The sequence below is a fragment of the Podarcis gaigeae genome (genome assembly GCF_964106915.1).
Source record: "Podarcis gaigeae genome assembly, chromosome: 5".
Taxonomy (NCBI): Eukaryota; Metazoa; Chordata; class Lepidosauria; order Squamata; family Lacertidae; genus Podarcis; species Podarcis gaigeae.
In genome coordinates, this window is record NC_139681.1 from 1,558,808 (window position 1) to 1,579,700 (window position 20,893).

Consider the following 20,893-nt stretch of genomic DNA (forward strand, 5'->3'; position numbering starts at 1 on the left):
CTTTAGCCTCCATTGGTGATAACCACCTAGGAGTTTTATTTTCCAACAAATCCTTGTATTGAGTCCAAACATTAAATAATGCTTTCCTGACAATATGGTTTTTGAAACCCTTGTGAACTTTAACCTTGTCATACCATATATATGCATGCCAACCAAACCTATTATCAAATCCTTCCAAGTCCAAAATGTCTGCATTCTCAAGAAGTAGCCAATCTTTCAACCAGCAGAAAGCTGCCGATTCATAATACAGTCTTAAGTCCGGCAGGGCAAACCCCCCTCTTTCTTTTGCATCAGTGAGTATCTTAAATTTTATTCTGGGCTTTTTGCCCTGCCAGACAAATTTAGATATATCTTTCTGGATGTGAGGGCGATCTGGCTGCGACATCTGTCACCTCATTGATCGCCAGGGTTGATTTGGCTGATCTGGCTGGCTAGGCGGGTGTCCCCTTCCTCCCTCACCGCTCCATGTGCGTCCCTCCCGAAGCTGCGCGCTCGGTGGAAGAGGACGACCATCCCAGATAGAAGGAGTGTACCGTTCTTCGGTCAAGGGTATACGATAACTTTTTATTTCTTAAATCTGTGTGGTCTCTGCTTATTTTAAACACCCATGTGCTCAGAAGCCACAAAACCACACTACTCAGAGAGGTTTCAAGAGACCCAAGGAAGGTTATTGCATACTCTCCTACATTTCTCTGATGGAAATAGGGATGTCCTATTCAATGATGATGATGATGATACCCCGCCCATCTGACTGGGTTGACCCAGCCACTCTGCGAGGCTTCCAACATATATAAAAACACAATTGAACATTAAAAAACTTCCCTATGCAGGGCTGCCTCCAGATATCTTTTAAATGTTGTAGAGTTACTTATCTCCTTTGCTCAGGGGTCACATAACTCCATACCCTCAAACTTTTCTCCAATGAAAATAGGGACATCCTAAGGAAAAGTGCCGGGCACGTGGGTGGCGCTGTGGATAAAACCTCAGCACCTAGGGCTTGCCGATCGCATGGTCGGCGGTTCGAATCCCCATGGCGGGGTGAGCTTCCATCTTTCGGTCCCAGCTCCTGCCCACCTAGCAGTTCGAAAGCACCCTTAAGTGCAAGTAGATAAATAGGTACCACTTTATAGCGGGAAGGTAAACGGCATTTCCGTGTGCTGCTCTGGTGCCAGTTCGCCAGAGCAGCTTCGTCACGCTGGCCACGTGACCCAGAAGTGTCTCCGGACAGCGCTGGCCTCCGGCCTCTTAAGTGAGATGAGCGCACAACCCTAGAGTCAGACACGACTGGCCCATATGGGCAGGGGTACCTTTACCTTTTAAGGAAAAGTGGGGGGATGCTGGTGGCGCTGTGGGTTAAACCACAGAGCCTAGGACTTGCTGATCAGAAGGTCGGTGGTTTGAATCCCCGCGATAGGGTGAGCTCCCGTTGCTTGGTCCCTGCTTCTGCCAACCTAGCAGTTCGAAAGCATGTCAAAGTGCAAGCAGATAAATAGGTACTACTCCAGCGGGAAGGTAAACAGCGTTTCCATGCGCTGCTCTGGTTTGCCAGAAGCGGCTTAGTCATGCTGGCCACATGACCCCAAAACTGTACGCCGGCTCCCTCGGCCAATAAAGTGAGATGAGCGCCGCAACCCCAGAGTCGGGCATGACTGGGCCTAATGGTCAGGGGTCCTTTTACCTTTACCTTTAAGGAAAAGTGGGATAATCCAGGATCATATTAGAAACTAGGATGGCTTCTGTAAATCCGGGACTGTCCCTGGAAAATAGGGGCACTTGGAGGGTCTATTAAATAGGGGCACTTGGAGGGTCTATTATTCAGTCGATTTGCAGAAATAATTTCCCCATCAACTGGTTGCAGCAAGTTCTAAAGTGGAGAAAGGAGGGTGCAGACAGATGGACACACAATGCAGTTGGCAGGTTTCCCTTCCCAGGCCACACAGTATGCTCCTGAGGACAAGGACCTCCCTTTTTTTGCTTATGGTTATATAATTATGAACATTATTACCGTTATTTATAATGAGTCTGACACATTAAGGCAGAAGATTTCTCCCTTCACTCTTTTTTCTAATAGCAGTATTATATACCGTATTTTTCGCCCTATAGGATGCACCGGGCCATAGGACGCACCTAGATGGGGGGGGGGGGAATAAAGGGAAAAAAAATATTTTTCCCCCCAGGCACGGGGCTGGGGTGGGGGAAGCCCAAGCTTCCCCTGACCCCAGCCCCCAGAATGGGAGCCAGAGCGATGCCGAAGCTGCGCGCACCTTCACCATCACTCCCAGAGTTTGTGCGGCTGGGGGGATAGCTTCCTGAAGCCTGGAGAGGGAGAGGGGTCGGTGCACACCGACCCCTCTCCCTCTCCAGGCTTCAGCGAAAGCCTGCATTTGCCCCATAGGATGCACACACATTTCCCTTTCATTTTTGGAGGGGGAAAAGTGCGTCCTATAGGGCGAAAAATACGGTAATTTGCAGAATATCTTCTTTAAAATCCCAACAAAGATTCATTTTTTAAAAAAAGAATTTTATGCATGACTAGAGTTAATCTATCAATGGACAATTATTTGTGAAGCCTTTGTAACCAAAAAGAAGTTGAAGATTTGAAAGCAAATCATCTTAGTGCAACAGACAGCAAATCCTGTCTTCAGAACTAGTGACTTAACAACTTGAAAGGGGGAAAAACATGGTGTTACTAAATCATTCTGATGCTGCTTGACATCATTTATGAATTCAGTTTTGCTGAAATAATTGGACTGAGCTATTAATGAACTGGGGCAGTCCATCCACATGTCCATCTAGAGGAGATGAATGAATTGCAGATTCATAAGTAGGGAGGATCTATAACAGAAAAAGGGGATTCCTAGGACATACCACTTTAGCTTCTATCTATGCCATATAAGGTTTCCTGCACATTTGATTTTCCCTATGTCTGTCTTGTATGCCTACAAATAGCTCTGAAATTTATTTTGGATTATGGAAATGCATTTAAATAACAAACAATCAGTAACCACTGGAATTTTATAGTCCTAAAGCTGCACAACTTCCTTTTGCTTAGAAGGAATAGAAAGGGCAAATGAATAACTGATTAAATAGGTCTGATCATTTCATGCAACCCAAAGTTGTATCACTGCATTTTGTTACACTATCCTTGTATTTTGAATTGTTAATGATTAATTCAGCAGTGCACATGATGGAAAATCTGTTCCTTGGCACACTGGCCAAGATATCCTAATGGATATATGTATGTAAATTGATAAAGATCTTCTGTGAAAGCAAACTGAAATATCAAGAGTATTATACTAACCACGTCAAACTGATATGTAACACTGAAAAACTAAATAGTTTCTATTATTCTTGGTAGTAGTAATATTATCCTAAACCACTGATTGCAAGTCCTCTCTGTTGGTTAACTCTCCTGCCCACTCAGTCATTTTTCCAAAACAAGTGTTCTGTGAAGAAAAGGGAATGACTGTTGTTAGTTTGCAGTATAGGCATGACCTTAGTGCAGTGGTTTTGAAATGTTCAGCCTTGAAGAAACTATTTCTACATCAGCTAGTCAGCCACAGAATTCTTCACCTACCATGAGCAGTGGCAGACCTGGGGGTCTCAACTTTCAGCGGTGCCCTGTGCAACACCAAAATTCAGCACTCCCGCCTCTCACACTCCATTCTAAATCATAGATACAGCTCTGCGCCCAGGGCAACAGAACCAGTCACACTGCACTAAATCCCCCTCTGCCATGAGCCCCTTGCATATTGCCCTAGTCCATTCTCTAGGGCAGACGTTCACTTTACATAAGCCTCTTGGGCCTCACTGTTGCCCACAGTGACCTGAGAGTTCACATCAGAACACATCTGCACTGTCCTGTGCCTGCATATTGCAGGAAAGATTGGAAGTGATGGAAAGCTTGTCCTCTATTACACCTATTTAGTTAATTATTTAATTGATGTAGAGATGGTATCGGACTCCTAGTAAATTGGCAAAAATCTATAAGTCAGAATCGGTCCTGCTGGAAATGCAAAGGGAAAGAAGGTACTTCAATATACGGTGGTCATGCAAAATAGCAAGAGCTTTCTGGGAATGATTTATAATGAGTTGGGGGGAAATGATAACTTTTGTGAAAAAAACAGAAGCTTTTCTTTTAGGTATAATTGGTGGAGAAGTACCTAGTGAACAGAAGAAAACTTTTTATGTATGCTACCACAGCTGCCTGAATGATTTATGCCCAAAAATGGAAGGAAAAAACAAGAGCCAGTGTGGTGTAGTGGTTAAGAGCGGTAGTCTCATAATCTGGGGAACCGGGTTCGCGTCTCCACTCCTCCACATGCAGCTGCTGGGTGACCTTGGGCCAGTCACACTTCTCTGAGGTCTCTCAGCCCCACTCACCTCACAGAGTGTTTGTTGTGGGGGAGGAAGGGAAAGGAGACTGTTAGCCGCTTTGAGACTCCTGAAGGGGAGTGAAAGGCGGGATATCAAATCCAAACTCCTCTTCTTCTGACAAACGAAGATTGGCAATTAAAACTAATGGAGTACACAGAAATGGCAAAACTTACCGGAAAAATAAGAAAACAAGATTAAATACTTTTTAAAACAGAGTGGGGAAAATTTAATACTTATTTGAAGGTACATTGTAAACAAAACAAAACAAAATCCTTCCAGTAGCACCTTAAAGACCAACTAAGTCAGTTCTTGGTATGAGCTTTCGTGTGCATGCACACTTCTTCAGATACCTTCTTCAGATACTTCTGAAGAAGTGTGCATGCACACGAAAGCTCATACCAAGAACTGACTTAGTTGGTCTTTAAGGTGCTACTGGAAGGAATTTTTTTTGTTTTGACCAACACGGTTACCTATCTGTAATTGTAAACAAAGTAAAACATCAGCAGGACATGCAGCAAGTTAACAAGAGGGAACATAAGGGAAAATTAGTAAATAGTCTTTAATTGGATATGCAATAATAAAAAGACATAAAATAAATAACCATGGAAAGAAGGGGAGGAAAGTCAAAGGGAAAGTACATTGGATTTGTAAAGATTATGTTTTTGTTTAAAATATTTGTAAAATGTGAAACTGAAAAATAAAATTATAGAAAAATTATTTAATTGAAAGAACTACTCAGACTAATAAGGGCGTAGCAAGAGCACTGTGTGCTAGGAGCCGAATCCTATAATTTATATATATATATTTGAACTAGCATATGCAAATTTCAGTCTTTTTTTGGTAATGTTTCCTCTTTTTACCATCCTGTTCATAGTGATTGATCTACAAGGGCTAGTAGAGAATTTTTTTTAATGTAAGTTCAGAGTCTGGGCCCCCACTGGTCTTGGAGCAGCATATCAGTTCCTCCTCTAGCCGCTGCCCCCCCCCCCCATGGCAGACCTGACAGAGTTGCATCTGCATGTGAAAGAGCTGGTGCTGCGTGTTTCCTGAGTGTGTTTGAGAGATGCCACATGTGTGTGTTTGCTTGCATGTGTGAGATTGCCCCATACATGCATTAATTCTCCACACACAAAAAACCATCTGAAAAAGTCTGAGCTGTTGCTAATTCTAAATCTTTGATTCTGACATGCAACCTCTCACAAAGCTGATTTTAAGTTCTTGAGTGCATTGTTTAAGTAAAGATAAAATCAGCAAACGAAGTATTTAATTATAAAGGAAGGCTTTGTGAGAAAGAGGCAGATGCAGCCGCAAAATGAGTTGTTATGCCAATCTCTAAAAGCACCTGTGCCCCCAAGGTCCTGTAGGTACTAAGCAAACAGTAGTGTTTTGTAACAACTGCAATTTTTAAACATCATGTGATTTTTTTTGATGACTGAAACACTTCACACCTCAGTATAATTTTCATCTCAGATCCCTTCACAAACTTTTCAAGTTTTAATTAAATCTGCCACATCTTATTGTAAGAAAGCATTTTCTACTCCCACTTTACTGAGCCAAGAGGACAAGCTGGCCATCACTTAAGAGTCACGCAGGGTGGGGCTGCTGGTGTTCAATGCCTACTCTAGCACAGTGTTTTCCAAACCAATAGCTGACGCTATTTTTTTCTGAAATGAAAAGAAAGGGGGAAATGCTGTTTCTGTCTCTGACCTTTCCTGCTTTCCAGAAGGCATTCTAGATTCTTGAGCACCTCCCACTGATAAGGAAGGTAGTGCCATACTCTTGAATGACCTCTTTAAGCGGAACTGCTTCCCAGATCCCAGGCAGCCCTACCCATGGCAAAGAAGAAAGATCATTGATGAGCTCTTTGTAGGGTTGCCTCTTCAAACATTTTTCCCTATCTTCCTTCATTCTCTCCAAAAATGTCCAAATTCAGGAGACTGTTTCCCAGTACGGACGGGGAGAGAAATTATCTGAGGTAGGTGATTATCAAAATAATAATTTCTGGCTTACGTAAATGTATAGGCCTTTTATTTTGGACTGCAGTTAATTGATTAGTTAGATTAATCAATTGAAAACCTTTTGATTGATTAAAAGGGCCCACAATTAATTGAATGTCAGGTTTTTTAAAAAAATAATAAGTTTAATACCGCTATAAAAGCTTTAGTTTTTAGAAGAGGCATTCCCCGTTCTTACACAGAAAGGAATGCCTCTTGCAGGAAGGTGTCTTCTGTGACACACACATCTGGCCATGCAAAACTGAAGAAAGGCCCATGAAATTGCAGGAGAACTTGGAAAAGCAAACATATTTATTCAGCACCCCATTTTCCAGTGGTCACTTTGGCCTGTCCAAGAGAAGTGAGGGAAGTGAGATATCCCTCCCTTTCCTCTGCCCACTTGCTATTTGGGTGCTGCTACAGAAGCCTAATAAACAGGGCAAGAAGAAAGATGGGAGGAGTTTGGGGTGGATGACATGTTTCTGAATCTGGATTGCCTCAGAGATCAACCAAGCTATTTTCCAACTAATCCGACACAGGCTCAGAGGATTTTGCCCGTCTTCTGCCTCCATGGACATACAACAAATTTAAGACAATACAGACAACCAATTTACCAAGGCTCTTGTTTTATGTGTGTGCAAAGATATGTGGGTCCCATTAGTTATTTTGTCAACTAAAGCATATAGGATTGATAAACTAAGGCTTCTTTTATTGAAATGTTGGACATACTACAAACCCCTGACTCTGGGAATCCTAAAATTGCGCACAACCAATGCATTTGTAATTCCAAAACCTACAAGTGCATGCATTAATTTATCATGAAAAATTATCATTTAGACCCAGGCAGAGTTCTGTCTCTTCTCTCTTTCCTCCTCCATTTACCCCCTAATAATAAATAGTAAAATATGAGGAGGAGGAAACAGGATTTTTGTTAATTTAAACAGGAAAGGTTGATGGAAAGCAAAACAAGTGAAACTGTTGTCAAAGTAAAGTATGTTCTAGGTCACAAAGGTTCTAACACCTACCCTAAGAATGGGTGGGCATGTTTGGAATAAAGGAAGGGAGGACAGGAAAATGATGGAGTTTCATAGATAAGTTTGGTGGAATGAAAATAAACAAAAATGAATGGGAAATCAAAACAAGATAATCACATGGATTGCTGGTTTATTCCCTCCCTATATGGAAATGAATTATGTGTTTTTAGAGTTCAATATAATTTTAAAAGAACTCTGTTGAAATTTCCCTTCATTTTAATCACTGTTGCTTCCAATAACGTTGCCAATTATGTTGTTATGTTAACTATGTGTCATAGCTGAACCAGTGTAAAATGCCACATTCTAAATCTAAGGCCAGGTTTGAACAGTTAGACCAAGGCACCTTACTCTCAATAATCGCCATGACAATTTGTCAGGGGACATCCTGTTTTCTGCTGTTTCAGCACCGCAAATACAAATGAAAAGAGGAACATTATTGCAGCTACAATTTCGGAAAGGTCAGTGTGGTTCCACTTGGATCTATAAAACATCTTCACCCTGGCCTAGCTCCCTGGCTTAAATCTTGACCAGGCCAATTCCTATTTCTTCTCCAGATCACCAACCCTAACAACCAGCTTCTTAGGTACTGTGGCAGGTAACATTTCTTTTTAAATAGCTTTTTTTAAATAGCTAAAGTACGGGGTACCACGTGCATACCCTGCAACATTTGTCAGATGAAAATAGGGACATTTCTCACTCCCCCTCAAATGACCCTCCGTTACCCTCCATTGTCCGTCATCCCCCCCCCCGAGCATTTCCACCACCACTACACAAATGGTACACAGCACACATGCCTGAGAAAACCCCTTAATCCCAGTTTTATTTTATTTTTTGGTAGATTTACAAAAAGGGGGGGGGACACCAATTAATAAATTTTAGAGGGGCAATAATAAATAAAGGGGCAAGATTAGATGTGGACACACAAAGCATTCAATTAAAAGAAAACAAAAAATCTATCCTTCTTTGTTCTCTCCTCTGCTTCCCCTTTCCCCGCCCTGCCCTCTGCTTGCCTGCTTGCCCACTGGAGCCGGCCTGTCGTGCAGGGCTGTGCCTTGGTGGTGGCAGCTCCTCCCCCCCCCCATTCTCCAGCAGCTGTCACGAGCTGCCCAGTGGAGGAGGCCAGCAGCTGCTCTGGAGAGACAATGAGATGCTCCCTCCTGGCTGCCCAGGGCAAGCGTCAGCTCCTCTCCTCCTCCTCCTCCCAGAGCTCAGTGGCAGCAGCACTGGTGGGAGAAATGGGGACATTCCAGGATCAAATCAGAAACTGGGATTGCTTTCGTAATTCCTGGATTGTCCCAGGAAAATAGGGACTTTTACATATTGTGTTTTGAGTCTGGTCTACAGTTTAAACTGTTTTGTTTTGCTTTGGGAGACACCCAGAGAACTCCTGTTTTGGGAAGTCCTATAAATGCAGTTAATAAATTAACCTTAGTTACCCAGGATTAAGCGCCACAGAATTCAATAGGACTTATTTCCAAGTAGACATGGTTAGACTTGCAGCCTACAGTAGCCATGAAACTAAAAAAACCTGGCTTGTTCATCTTGTTATGTCTTCCCATGACCAGGAACTCTGTGTTGAACCCGTTAAAGTAAGGGAGCCTCATTTCCCTTCATTCATGTAAGGTTCTGTTAGACAACTACGTGTATCCACGGTTACACTTGGTGCTCGTCCTACTGATACTAATTCTGATGCATCTTTGTTGTCATCTGTGGACCTGAGAGCACCTGGCCCCTTCCCAAGCCTCCTTTTTGCTGCTGAGGCAATTTTGGTTTTGTTGCTGGTGATTTTGTAATTTCTTCTGAATTTCTGGAACCTATCTACTCCAACTAAAACATTTCGCTTCTACCTACTAGGAACCTAAGGTGGCATTCATGTTTAGGAAGAAAACCATAACAACTTGTCCCCATCCATGTGAACTTACTGACCTCCGTGGTCATGAGCTCCCCCCCAGATCCAGAGCCTACCGTTTGCCACTGCCCAGCTAAAAATTTTGATTCACTTCTCATATGGACTGTGCCAAGCTTGTGAAACCCTTAGTTCTGTTGCTAACCTGTTGTTTAAATAGAATTTTTTAAAACTCCTGTTTCCCTGGAGGGGAAAATAACATGCAATTAAATCGTTAGAACACTGAAAAATACAATTCAAAGAGAACCCAACTTCACACTTTGAAGGGAATCTCGGGGAATGACCGCTCCCCCGCTTAAAACGGGGGGCGCCCTTTGCGTGGACGTGTGCAGCCCCTAGATCTGGAGCAGCTCCAACAGCCTAGGCTTGGCTTTGCCTTCCCTCAGGTGGGGTACCTGGAGGTCTCCGCCTACCTCAGTCAGTTGTCCAATCCCACCTGGGGGAAGCGTTGCCAAGGAGACCAGGCCAGGTAGGGGAGGGATTACCTGCCCACACAATAGAGGGAGGATCTTACCTGGGAATTCTCACTTGGCTCCAGAGCTTCTCCCACCCTACCCACCCTCAGTTAATGTCTTATTTTGCAGGTTAATTTTTCCTCACAGGTTTTGCAGGTTAACTTTTCTTCACAGGTATGCGGGCGCTGCTACGTTAAGGTCGCTGTTAAAGGAATTTCCCTGCATTGGCAGGTTTCGCCTTTCCCGTAGCAAAACGTCACAACTTTGGCGGTATCAGGCCTTGGGCAGAATCCTTTTGTCCATCTTCCTCTTTCCGGCGGCGATACCAGGGTTCCCCATTAAAGGGGTTTTCTGAAGGGAGGCTTTGACCATACGCCGAAAGGTCGTCATTGCTCTCCCCGGCGGCGGCGGCGGCGGCGGCGTTACGGGGGCAGCTATCTCTGCTTGAACATATGTTCTCCAGAGCCGGCCCATCCCCCCCCCACACACACTGGATAACCCTGATGCTCCCTAAGTCCCCGGCTGGGGACTAGGGAGGGAGAACGCCCAATGCCTGAGCCAAGGTCTACCCACATTTGAAATTTAATAAAGTTGTGGCCAATTTAATCCCATAGCACGTTGTCTTGAGTCGTTATTCCACATGACGGGGGGACCGCGCGGGATCTGGGGACTCCGCCTGTCCATGCAAAGTTTTCTGAACCATTTTGGGAGGGCTATGAGCTATTTTCAGTCTGTCTGATCCCATTTCTCCACATTTCGTGCTCTTCATGTTGTGCCATTTGAACAAGTGGCTGTGTTTTAATTTTGGGACTGTGTGATCCATGGGCGTAGCCAAGGAGGGGCAGGTAGGCAGTTGCCCCCCCCCATCAATATGAATCAATACAAATCTGAAGTTCTGCCCCCCCCAAAGCCTGCCCCCCTCCCCAACAAAAATCCTGGCTACACCCATAGTGCGATCATTTTGTAAATATTGTGTTGAGTCAGTCAGGATTGGTGGGAGCTAAACAAGCTTTTCAAGAAGCTGTGTGGCTTTTTCTATTTTTTTAAAGAGAGGAGCAATCCTTTAAATTCTTATTCCAGACTTGCAGTTAGCTTACTATTCAGCAAAATATGTAATTATCTCTGTCTCCCTTCTTCTTTGCATTGTTTCAGTTTTCAATCCTATCCCAGGAGGACTTATGTTAAATCTTATCTGACATTGGTCCTTAAATCAAGGGGATGGAGCAGCTCCCCTGTGAGGAAAAGGGAGCAAGCAGTGTGTTGGACTTTTTAGTTTAAGAAAAAGGCAAGTAAGAGATGACATAATAAAAGTTTGTAAAATGATGCAAGGCATGGAGAGTGGGTGGAGGAAAGTTTTCCTCCCTTTCTCATAACACTGGAACTCATGGACATGCAATGAGGCCGGAGGCTGGAAGATTCAGGACAGAGAAAAGAAAATGCATCGTTAAAACTATGGAACTCACTTCCACAGGGGGCCACCAGCCTAGATGGCTTAAAAGAGGATTAGAGGCATTCATAGGGGAGGAGGAGAGGGCTATTGAAAGCTCCTAGCCAACAATGGAGGCAGCCGTGCTTCTGAATACCAGTTGCTGGAACCTGAAGGAGGGAAGACTTCCTCGTGGGCTCAGGTCTTGCTTTCAGGCTTCCCACCGGCATCTGTTGGCTTCTGTGAGAACATGGGCTGGAGGGGCCACTGGCCCAGTCCAGCAGGTTTTTCTGATGCTCTTTTCTCTGCAAAACAACAAGAAAAATGCCACCCTGCCTGGTCTCTGAAGGGATCAGCTATGAGGGATGTAGTGAGGTAGCCCTACCTAGAATGCATAATAAATTGCTATTAAAGGCACATCAATCCTAACTAATTATTTGGATACATTTCTGGAGAAGATGGCATGCTCAGGTGTCTTCTCCCTCATGGGCTAATTTTTATATGCAGGAAACAAGTGTATATTGAGCTGCCACTATTTTTCTGAGCCAGCTGTTGTTAGATAAGCTCTGCTACAATAAGAAAGGATTCAGCCCAGCATTCGAAGCTTGTTTATGGCTTTACTTGACAATCTGTGCTTGCATGGGCTGTCACTTGGTCAAAGTTAGGCTGACACTGAATATGTTTTTGAAATGTCAACCCTTGGCCTTTGTCCCCCCCTGTTTTATGTTCTCCAACCCTACACAGCTGTGTAAGCATCATGCAATGTAGACCCCATGGCCATCTCAGGGGTGGGTTACTTTGAGGCCAATGCCTTGACCCCTGCCAGGTGTTGCTGAGGCCTCCAGGTCCTTGTATTGATGTCACTGCCGTGGGCAGGAAAACAAATTGGGAAGCACTGTGATAGGAGCAGAGAACTATTGAGCTACTCAACAGAATTGCATAAAGCTGGAGGGTGTAAAGAGGTAACGTATAGCAGAACAGGTCTTAGGCAAATCTCTCTCTTTCCTTATGTCACCAGCAGAGAACCTGCAGAATGGGAATGCTGATATTGATACTGATCTTGTATTGAGTTAATGTATGTAAAGCACTTGAGCATGTGTATGTATCACTTCCTCCAATATTGAACACAAATGTTGAGAGCTGATAGGATCAGGCCCAAAACAGTCACTGGGAAACAACAGGGGAGGTGCCAGCCTCCAAGGAAACCCCAAGATTTACAAAATCTTTTTTAAAGAAAGTGCTAATGTCCCCAAAACCAATTTGGTGAGAAATGATCATGCTCAACAATCATGGAATGCTGCATGTCAGCTGGAAATAAAGAACAGAAAATTGTGTGAGAGAGGGGAGACAGGGAGGTATCTAGATGTACAGCAGGGCTTTCCCTTTATTGGGAGAAAAGATGAAACAGCAAATGACCCATTTCAGATGTTTCCTTGTGATAACCTGAGAGTTGCTTCTCAGGTACAGGGTTGTTGTGCTAGTCTGCAGCTTTTGCATATGAGCCATGTGTGGCCCAAGTGAAGGCATTTTTTACACATTAGCACACCCAGCCACGTATGTGAGTACCCCAACCCCACTGGCAGCATGAGTCTTTTCTATTCAAACATCACTGTTGTCTGTTGGTGCCAAATGTTCTCCATATGTTTTTGCTTCAAAAGTAGTGATTTGGGGTGACTAAACTATTTTTTTTTAAATCTTTTTTTTAAAAAAAAAATGTTTTAACTGTTTTAGCTGAGTTGATTGACATCCTACACCCTTTCAAAATGTGTTGGGGGTTTATTTAGGTTGTGGTTGTTTTTATTTTGATTATTTTGTGGTTTTATATTCTGATTTTATCCTGTGAACCACCCTGAGACCTGCAGGTATAGGATGGTATATCAATTCAATAAATAATAATAAACACTGCACACACCACGGAAAAAACTATTCACACTCCCATGGTTTTCCACAGCTGTTTATAGTCATTGTCTCCCCTCTCTTTGTGGTGACCATTTCTCCTCTGCATAATTCTTCACTGAGTGATCTCAGTGCATCAGTGATGCTGATATGATGACATTACAGGGTCATAGAACAAATCAGTGTATGTCCCTGCTACCATAACCTTTAATTTTATTTCATTCTATAAGCAAATTTGGTTCAACAGAGGGAGGGCTATATTTCTTAGTCTGCTCACATGGCAATCTTAGAGAATCAGAATAAATTTTAAGAATCTAACTTTTAAGAATAATAATGATTGACAAAAGGGGGAGGGGGCTTTCAATTTTAACTAATTTTTTTTTTTACAAAACTGGTTGAGCAGTAATTCAAACATATTGCATCCATGTGAGGTAACACCAAGAGGAAGCAGCTGCAGTGAAGCTCTCCCTGTGAGTTTTTGTGATGGGGGCCCATCTGTTCAGACACGTCACACACATGGTGGGCCTACCAATTAAGAGTCTCGGTGTGATATCAGCTACATAACCAGTAATTATTTTTATGTGTGTGACCTCATCAGATTAAAATTTGCTGTAATACTCATTTGACTGGGTGAATGTAAGAAATTTAAAGGGACGCGGGTGGCGCTGTGGTCTAAACCACAGAGCCTAGGGCTTGCCGATCAGAAAGTCGGCGGTTTGAATCTCTGTGATGGGATGAGCTCCTGTTGTTCGGTCCCTGCTCCTGCCAACCTAGCAGTTCGAAAGCATGTCAAAATGCAAGTAGATAAATAGGTACCACTCTGGCGGGAAGGTAAACAGTGTTTCCGTGCGCTGCTCTGGTTCGCCAGAAGTAGCTTAGTCATGCTGGCCACATGACCCGGAAGTTGTCTGCAGAAAAACGCCGGCTCCCTCGGCCAGTAAAGTGAGATGAGTGCCATAACCCCAGAGTCGTCCGTGACTGGACTTAACGGTCAGGGGTCCCTTTACCTTTACCTATGTAAGAAATTAGCTACCAAGTGTTCTTTTGAAACTATTTGTGTGCTGTCAACCATTGTTTAGCTTGTTAATCATCTGATTTTAAAAATAGATTTATTACATTTAAATAAATACATATCACACCAAAGCCTTATTGTAGAAGTCTTTTGCAATACCAAATGAAGTATAATTTGATGCTATTCATTGTTAAAAGGGTTTTTAATTTCGCTATAGCAGTAACAGAGCAAAATACCCTCAAGAATCAAGATGTATGCTCATGATTTGCAATCCCACCTATTAAAATGTCTCATCTCTGAGTTCTTACTTGTGCTGCCCAAGAAAGTACATTTTGCTGGTTACAACTAAGGTAATAGGCACACTACAACCTAACCTAATGCAAAGTACAGATTTTGAGTGCCCTAACCAATCTACAATTCCAAGGATTTGGGGATAAAAACGGCATTACAGCTGCACTGTAGCATAATCATAGCCCACAACTGCATATGTGGTAAACTATATACTTTCTGGTTTCACAACAGGTCACACAGATTGACCGAAAGCTGAATGACATCCTGAATGCTCTTGAGGCTCAATTTATCAAGCAGCAATCAGCAGACTGGACATCATCTTCAGCTACCCCTAGAGCTAGGCGGTTGCGGTCTTCATCAGGCTCACCTCCGCTGAGCCGTAAGATGTGAAAACAACTCAACAGTATTGCACCATCTTTCTCATTCTTTCATAAATAGCTGTAGTTGGTGTTGAGATCCAAGTTTGCAACTGATTAAATGGATCCATGAACAGAAAGAGTAAGACACAAGGCACCTTCCCACATGCCCTTCTTTTAAACCTAACACCTTCCTCATCCTTTCTTCCTTCATTTCATCAAATGGAACCAACAGGATGTGGTGACGCTCAAAAGGAACAGAGGTAAGAAACTTGTTTGAGAGAGAGGCTTCACCAAGAAATAATATTAGTCAACTCTGTATGTTAGGATGAGTTCATTCCTACAAAAAGAGAGGTCAAGGCTTGTCTGGAAACCATCTTCTGATCTGGACATTCTTCCTCTTGTTATTCAGCTGAGGACATTAGCACTCACTGATGAGGGAAATGCACTCTGTACTTGCTCAGAGGCAGTTTCATCTGCTCATGTGTATTCCAGAGTTGATCCACAACATTGAAAACATGCCATAGGCAAGTCCTGGCTCAAACAAAGCCCTGGATTGACAAGCCTTGTTTTCTAGTAGTGAGCTAACTCTGCTACAGTTTTCAAGCAAAGGATCCTAATCTAGTGAATGGTTAAGACATTACCTCAACACAAGACACCAGATTTTTCAGAATATATGTATAAAATGTGTTGAACCATACACATGCGTAATATGGCATTACCCAAGAACAGTAGTAGTGTGAATTCCCCTTTAATTTCCCCACTACCTTTCATAGTTTTGAGTTTTCCAGTTGGTTTTCAGTGAGATGAATATACTCCTTTGTGGAAAATTCCTGTTTTCCACAAGGTGGAGGAGTAGAAAACACCTTAAATTTATATTTTCAACCTTTTGATTAGCAAGTTATTGACAGCCATACTCTGTGTCACCGAGGAAAAATGTGTAACACATCAAGGGAACTAAAGGAAGAACCTATGCTATTATTAGGAAACAGTGTTTGCAATGAGACAGAAACATGTTGAAATGAAGAGTAATGGTGCTTTGAATACAAATATTTTAATACCTGTAAGCTGCACGAATTCCCATTTATAAAGTTAATTTTCATTCATAAGTGAGACTAAGGGAAAACCTGACATTTTCTTTCTGCCGATGTTTCTGCCTTCCTACCATCTGGTGTCACATGATTTTTGTAAAGTGGATCCAAATCATTATTCTGTTTCACATGCATATTATTTACAACTGTGCATCTCATTCCACACTCAAAAGACAATGTTGAATTATTATTTTTGCATATTGCATTCACACTAGTATCCAGACTTGTGCTTCATGTTTTTCATTCAAAGGACAGGTCATGGTTTCACGTTGTCTATACAATTGACCCTCATGTTTCAGCCTATTGCCCATCATGTTCCTCCATTTTTAAAAAATCAGCAGTGAAATTCAAACCTGAGTAGATCCAAATTGTAGTTGTGTTGCCCATTCAAATGTTCAAGCAGCAGTACAGATCTGAATCACTGTAATGTATTGCAAGTGCATTATTTATACATCATAAATCAACACAGGTCTACACCCTTGTTGTTGCACATTCCATGGGAAGTTGGCCTTATTGTCACAGGCACATTGAAGCCATTGCTTTTCAGCAACAATATTTGCAAACTTAAATTGTGGATATGGAGATTTATTTATTGCTTTGGGAGGAGGAGGCCCATAGCTCAGAGATAGATTCCTTTTGGTCATTTGCCCAGGTGGGCAAAGCTGAGTCTGATCCACTCCACCCAATTCACCCACCCATGTCTCAGTAATACAGGCCAGGTCAACTCCCTCATCCACAGTTAAGTTAGAGGAGTGAGGTCTTAGTATGAACCAACCAGCTATTTAAATGAAGCACTACTAAACCATCTCTGGCAGTATTGCTGTATATTGCAATAAACATTTTAATTTTTTTGAATGGACATGATGCAGATGGACACTAGCTGTTATGCAAATAAATGAGTTTTGTACATATACAAATTGTTGCACTTTTAATGTAACTTTGATTGTTTATTGAATGCTAAAGTATTGTCTTTTTGAAATGTCCATGATCTGTACATTGCCTATGTAATAAAGTATCTTGTACTTCAGAAAAGAATTCAAATGAACCAATTGGGAAATAATGTAAATAGCATGCCTCAACTGGAAAGTGTTCGTGTTTATTAAAGCCTCTTTAGACATTCCTTTTGGCATACAGTTTCTCTTGGAATTCTCCAGCTAGTTAGCATGATTGCAACATTAAAAGATGGCTTGCAAATGTAAATGTCTCCTCACAGATGTGACTCCATCTTAGACAGAACAATCACATTGGCTCAAGTATAATGCTTTCCCATGGACTCAGTTCACACATACAATTGCTGTTTGTCAAGGGTGGAATAATCCAGGGTAGCAAAGCAATGTGACATGTATGCACATGTGTGAAAAATCTTGTAGTGGGGTGAGGAACTTCAGGCCTAGAGGCCAAATGTGGCCTCCACAGCCTCTCCACCTGGACTTCATTATGCTCCCCAAGCTGCATCCCACACTCCTCGAGCCATACTCTCCACGGAAGCTCAAGGGTGCTGACTTGGGCCAACGTTGGAGCATGCTGTACTGTAGTGATGCTGCGATGTGACATGATGACATCACATATGTCATGTCATCATGACAGAATGGCTCTGGCACTGTGGTGGTGGCTGGACCAGGGCCTCCTCACCCCCACCGCCTTACCTCTGGCACTCAGTTCCTGGTGCAGTTGTTGCCATGACGGGGCCACACACTGAGGCAGCCACTGGGGTACGGGGCAGAGGCCAGGCACCCATGGTTACCCACAGTAAAAGGTTTGTGGGTGCCCAGGCACCCGGAGCTCCCTGGAGTTGGCGCCAGTGCTGACCCTGCTTGGCACCCTCCTTGAGTGCTCTTGCCTGGGTTGATTGTGTCCCTGGACTGCAATAGCACTGCTTGCTTATCTGGATGGAGAATGGGTGTGTAAAAGTGTAAAAAAAAATCCTCTGGCATCAGAATGGCTGGAACGCAGCTGATTGCAAAGGTAAGTGTCACCTCTTGCTGTGCCCATTTTTGCCTCTGGACCTACCTGTAACGGTAAATGTGACTATAACATTAAGGGCCAGCGGGAGGAAGGGCTGGAAGCCTGAATGAGATAGTACTTGAAGGAGAGAAGACCTGTTGTACATAGTTCTTTAATAAAACTGTTTCTTGATCAACTTCTCTGGCCTACTCATCATTAAACACAGAACATTACATTATTCACTGCTGGCAGAAACTCCCCGCTCCCTAGAACATGTGGCTTTTGTACTAAAAAGATTACCCACCCCAGTCTGGAGAAATCCAAGTTACCCATGGTATCGCCCAATCCTTTCCATTGCCCAAGATGCAGGATGTTCTAGGTACAGCCATTGCTTTTTTTCTAGAAAAATAGGTACCAGTATTCACCGTGAAGTTGCTACAGTAAGTGCCACACTTTTTGACAACAAAAATAGAGATGCCAATACTGTGTACCCTTGAGTGCCCCCTGAAAAAAAAGCATTGCGTCCCAGAAAGGCAGTGCCTAATCCGTCCCTAAAAGTGGCTCCTGTGAGAGCTTCTGCACCGTCTCTGGACATTGCAAACTCCTATATGGACATGCCTTTAAGAATTTTGAACTGCTTCTGTCAGGGATCTTAGGGTATCATGCAGACTAAATAAATATGTCATTTGTTTTCTAATTTTTTGAATCTTAAATGCAGTTTGCACCATTCCCCATCAGGTTTTAAATGATTCCAATTTCATGCCCACCTTTCTCTCACCCAACATCACATTAAATTCAGCGTCATATGGGCTTAGATTGCACTCCCAACTGTTCCTTTGCAATGGTGCTTGCTTTCAGCGCTGTTTAAATACAGTGCCAGATGCAACCCACACTGTTTTCGTGCAGGCATGAATCCCCATTACAACATAAAATGTCAGGTGATTGACAAGTGGATAGTCCTGTCTGTCAATGGGAAGCAGCTGTTTGAGAAACCTAGTAGTCTTGGACACATGGAGATGTCACATGGAGTGGCTGCAGAAACCCAGCCAGAAAGGTGGGGTATAAAAATAAACAAATAAATTATTATCTAGATAATAATGTCAGTACAGTATGGGGTGCGGGAAGAGGAGAAATGTAAATGGGGAAAAACAGCTACAGAAAGTTTAAGCCAGAAATTGAGCACAAAAATGGTTGAAGAAACCTTGTCATCATTCACAGAATACATGGCTCAGATTTTTAACCCCTCACACCCTTACAGTGAAAAGGGTAGGAAGATGACTGGAAGGGGACAGTGGAAGGCAGGCCTGTGGTGGGTTCACTGCTGGTACGGTCCCTTACAAGCATGCCAGCTAAAAGCCCAGGCCAGTAGTAAGAGTCTTAATTTATTTCTAGAGAATTTTGCTCCTATTGAATTTCATCTAATTCAAATGAATTTGATGCTTTTGTTGAAGCAAAGCCTATAAGGGAAGGAAAGCAAAAAAAAAAAAAAAAAAAGTTCCATACAGTGAGCAAAACTCCTAAGGCAATGTTTTGCACCTCTAATTTTCCACTGAATTATGCTTATAAGCAATATGTGACACCTTTTTGAGGGCTCCTGCTTATTAGTTAGAAAAAATACCTGCATACTGCTATTCATAAAAAAATTCAAAGCTGTTAAAACCTGTAAAATATGGTAAGAACAACAATAATTAAAACATCACTAATTGACTATTAGCAGGCGTGTTTTTCTTAATTGTCTGCATAAGCCTGGCGGCAAATAAAAGTCTTCTGCAAATGCGTGAAAGTCAGCACAAATCTCTATTGGAAGAGCATTTCACAGGAATTATTGGGCCAATAATCCTGAAGCTCAGATGAGCCTCACAAACTCCCATTCCCTCTCACAATTCCCAGGCGGGTTAACATGCAGTCCCTCTCTGCAGGGAACTCTGAGGAATTATAGCTCTGTGAGGGGAACTGGGGTCTTTTAATATTAACACCCCTGCCTTAAAGTGACAATGATGATGCTTTAAATGTATAGTGCAGATGGGGCCTAAATCTAGACCAATTTATGACCCACAAAATAAGCTTCATGTGAAGGTCAAGTGCCCATACTGTAATAATTAAAATGATAACAAGGATATATGCAGCACACAGGAAGTTCTCGTCCTATACATTATCCTAAGAATTACCTCAGTAATTCTTTAAAATGCTCCGTAACATGAAGCAATCTTATTGTCCTCCACTGTGGACTGGGGAGGGGCTGGGAGGGACAGCAGCAGCAAGCTCAAGGCTGAGGTTAAATTTGAACTCAGGATTTCCTGGCTCATCACTTGCACTGTTTGCCACTACACTATTCCCGTTTATGCCTGAAGTTATTCTTTACCGTACTTCATGTTGCCCTATTTTCCCCAGAATATATTCTTCCCATCCTCCAGGGCACACTCAACCTTAAATAAGTTTTAGATAAGTTTTCTCAACCATGTGATAAACAGTCTCAAAAGACATAAAAGAGGGAAATTGCCATCTTATCTAAAACAAGCTTATTTGCCAAAATACCCATTATGCCGTGTTGGTCTTTACGATGGTGAATTATGGCTCCTGAGTCACTGTGAGAGCAGAGTGTCTGCCATCTTTCCCTAGTGCTTCAGAGGGGGCAGACTGGACGGAGGTTTAGCGTCTTCTGATGGCATTTGATCTCTTCTTTGGAGGGGGGCCTGGGGGAGGATGAATCAAAGTTCATTTTAAGCTTTGAAAGCAAAAGAGGGCTCTGTGCTCTGTGATTAATGCTGATCCTTTATATTGGATTTTGCACTCTATGATTAATGTCTCTTCAATCAAGATTGTGAGGGTTTCCTCTCCATTTCAGTGAAGCAACCATCATTTGAAGAAAGAGTGTCTAAGGCAGACATTTGCCTCAAATGTTTTGTTTCCTCTATGTGCAGTTTCATGCCTCCTAGCATGGCCTCAGATTCATTTATATATTTTTCTTAAGATAAAATACCATGCCACCTAACCCAATGGTTACAGTAACTTACAATACATATGTTCCAGTAAAATAATAGTACAATACATATAATAAAACAATACATATTTTTCCTGTAAAATAATAAGCATTTAGCCCAATATTTTCCC

General features: G+C 42.6%; 1 protein-coding gene across 8 annotated transcripts in view; it reads left to right on the top strand.

Moving 5' to 3' along the window:
- The window catches only part of LOC310844583 (potassium voltage-gated channel subfamily KQT member 1-like), a 405,294-nt gene extending 388,336 nt beyond the window's left edge, over nucleotides 1–16,958 (top strand). For all 8 annotated transcript variants that reach the window (XM_083738755.1, XM_083738754.1, XM_083738756.1 and 5 more), the window contains one exon: nucleotides 14,623–16,958. In XM_083738755.1, coding sequence (XP_083594881.1) covers nucleotides 14,623–14,781 — 159 coding nt within the window. In that variant the 3' untranslated portion in view covers nucleotides 14,782–16,958. The remainder of the gene's footprint in view (nucleotides 1–14,622) is intronic.
- The last annotated feature ends 3,935 nt before the right edge of the window (nucleotides 16,959–20,893 follow it).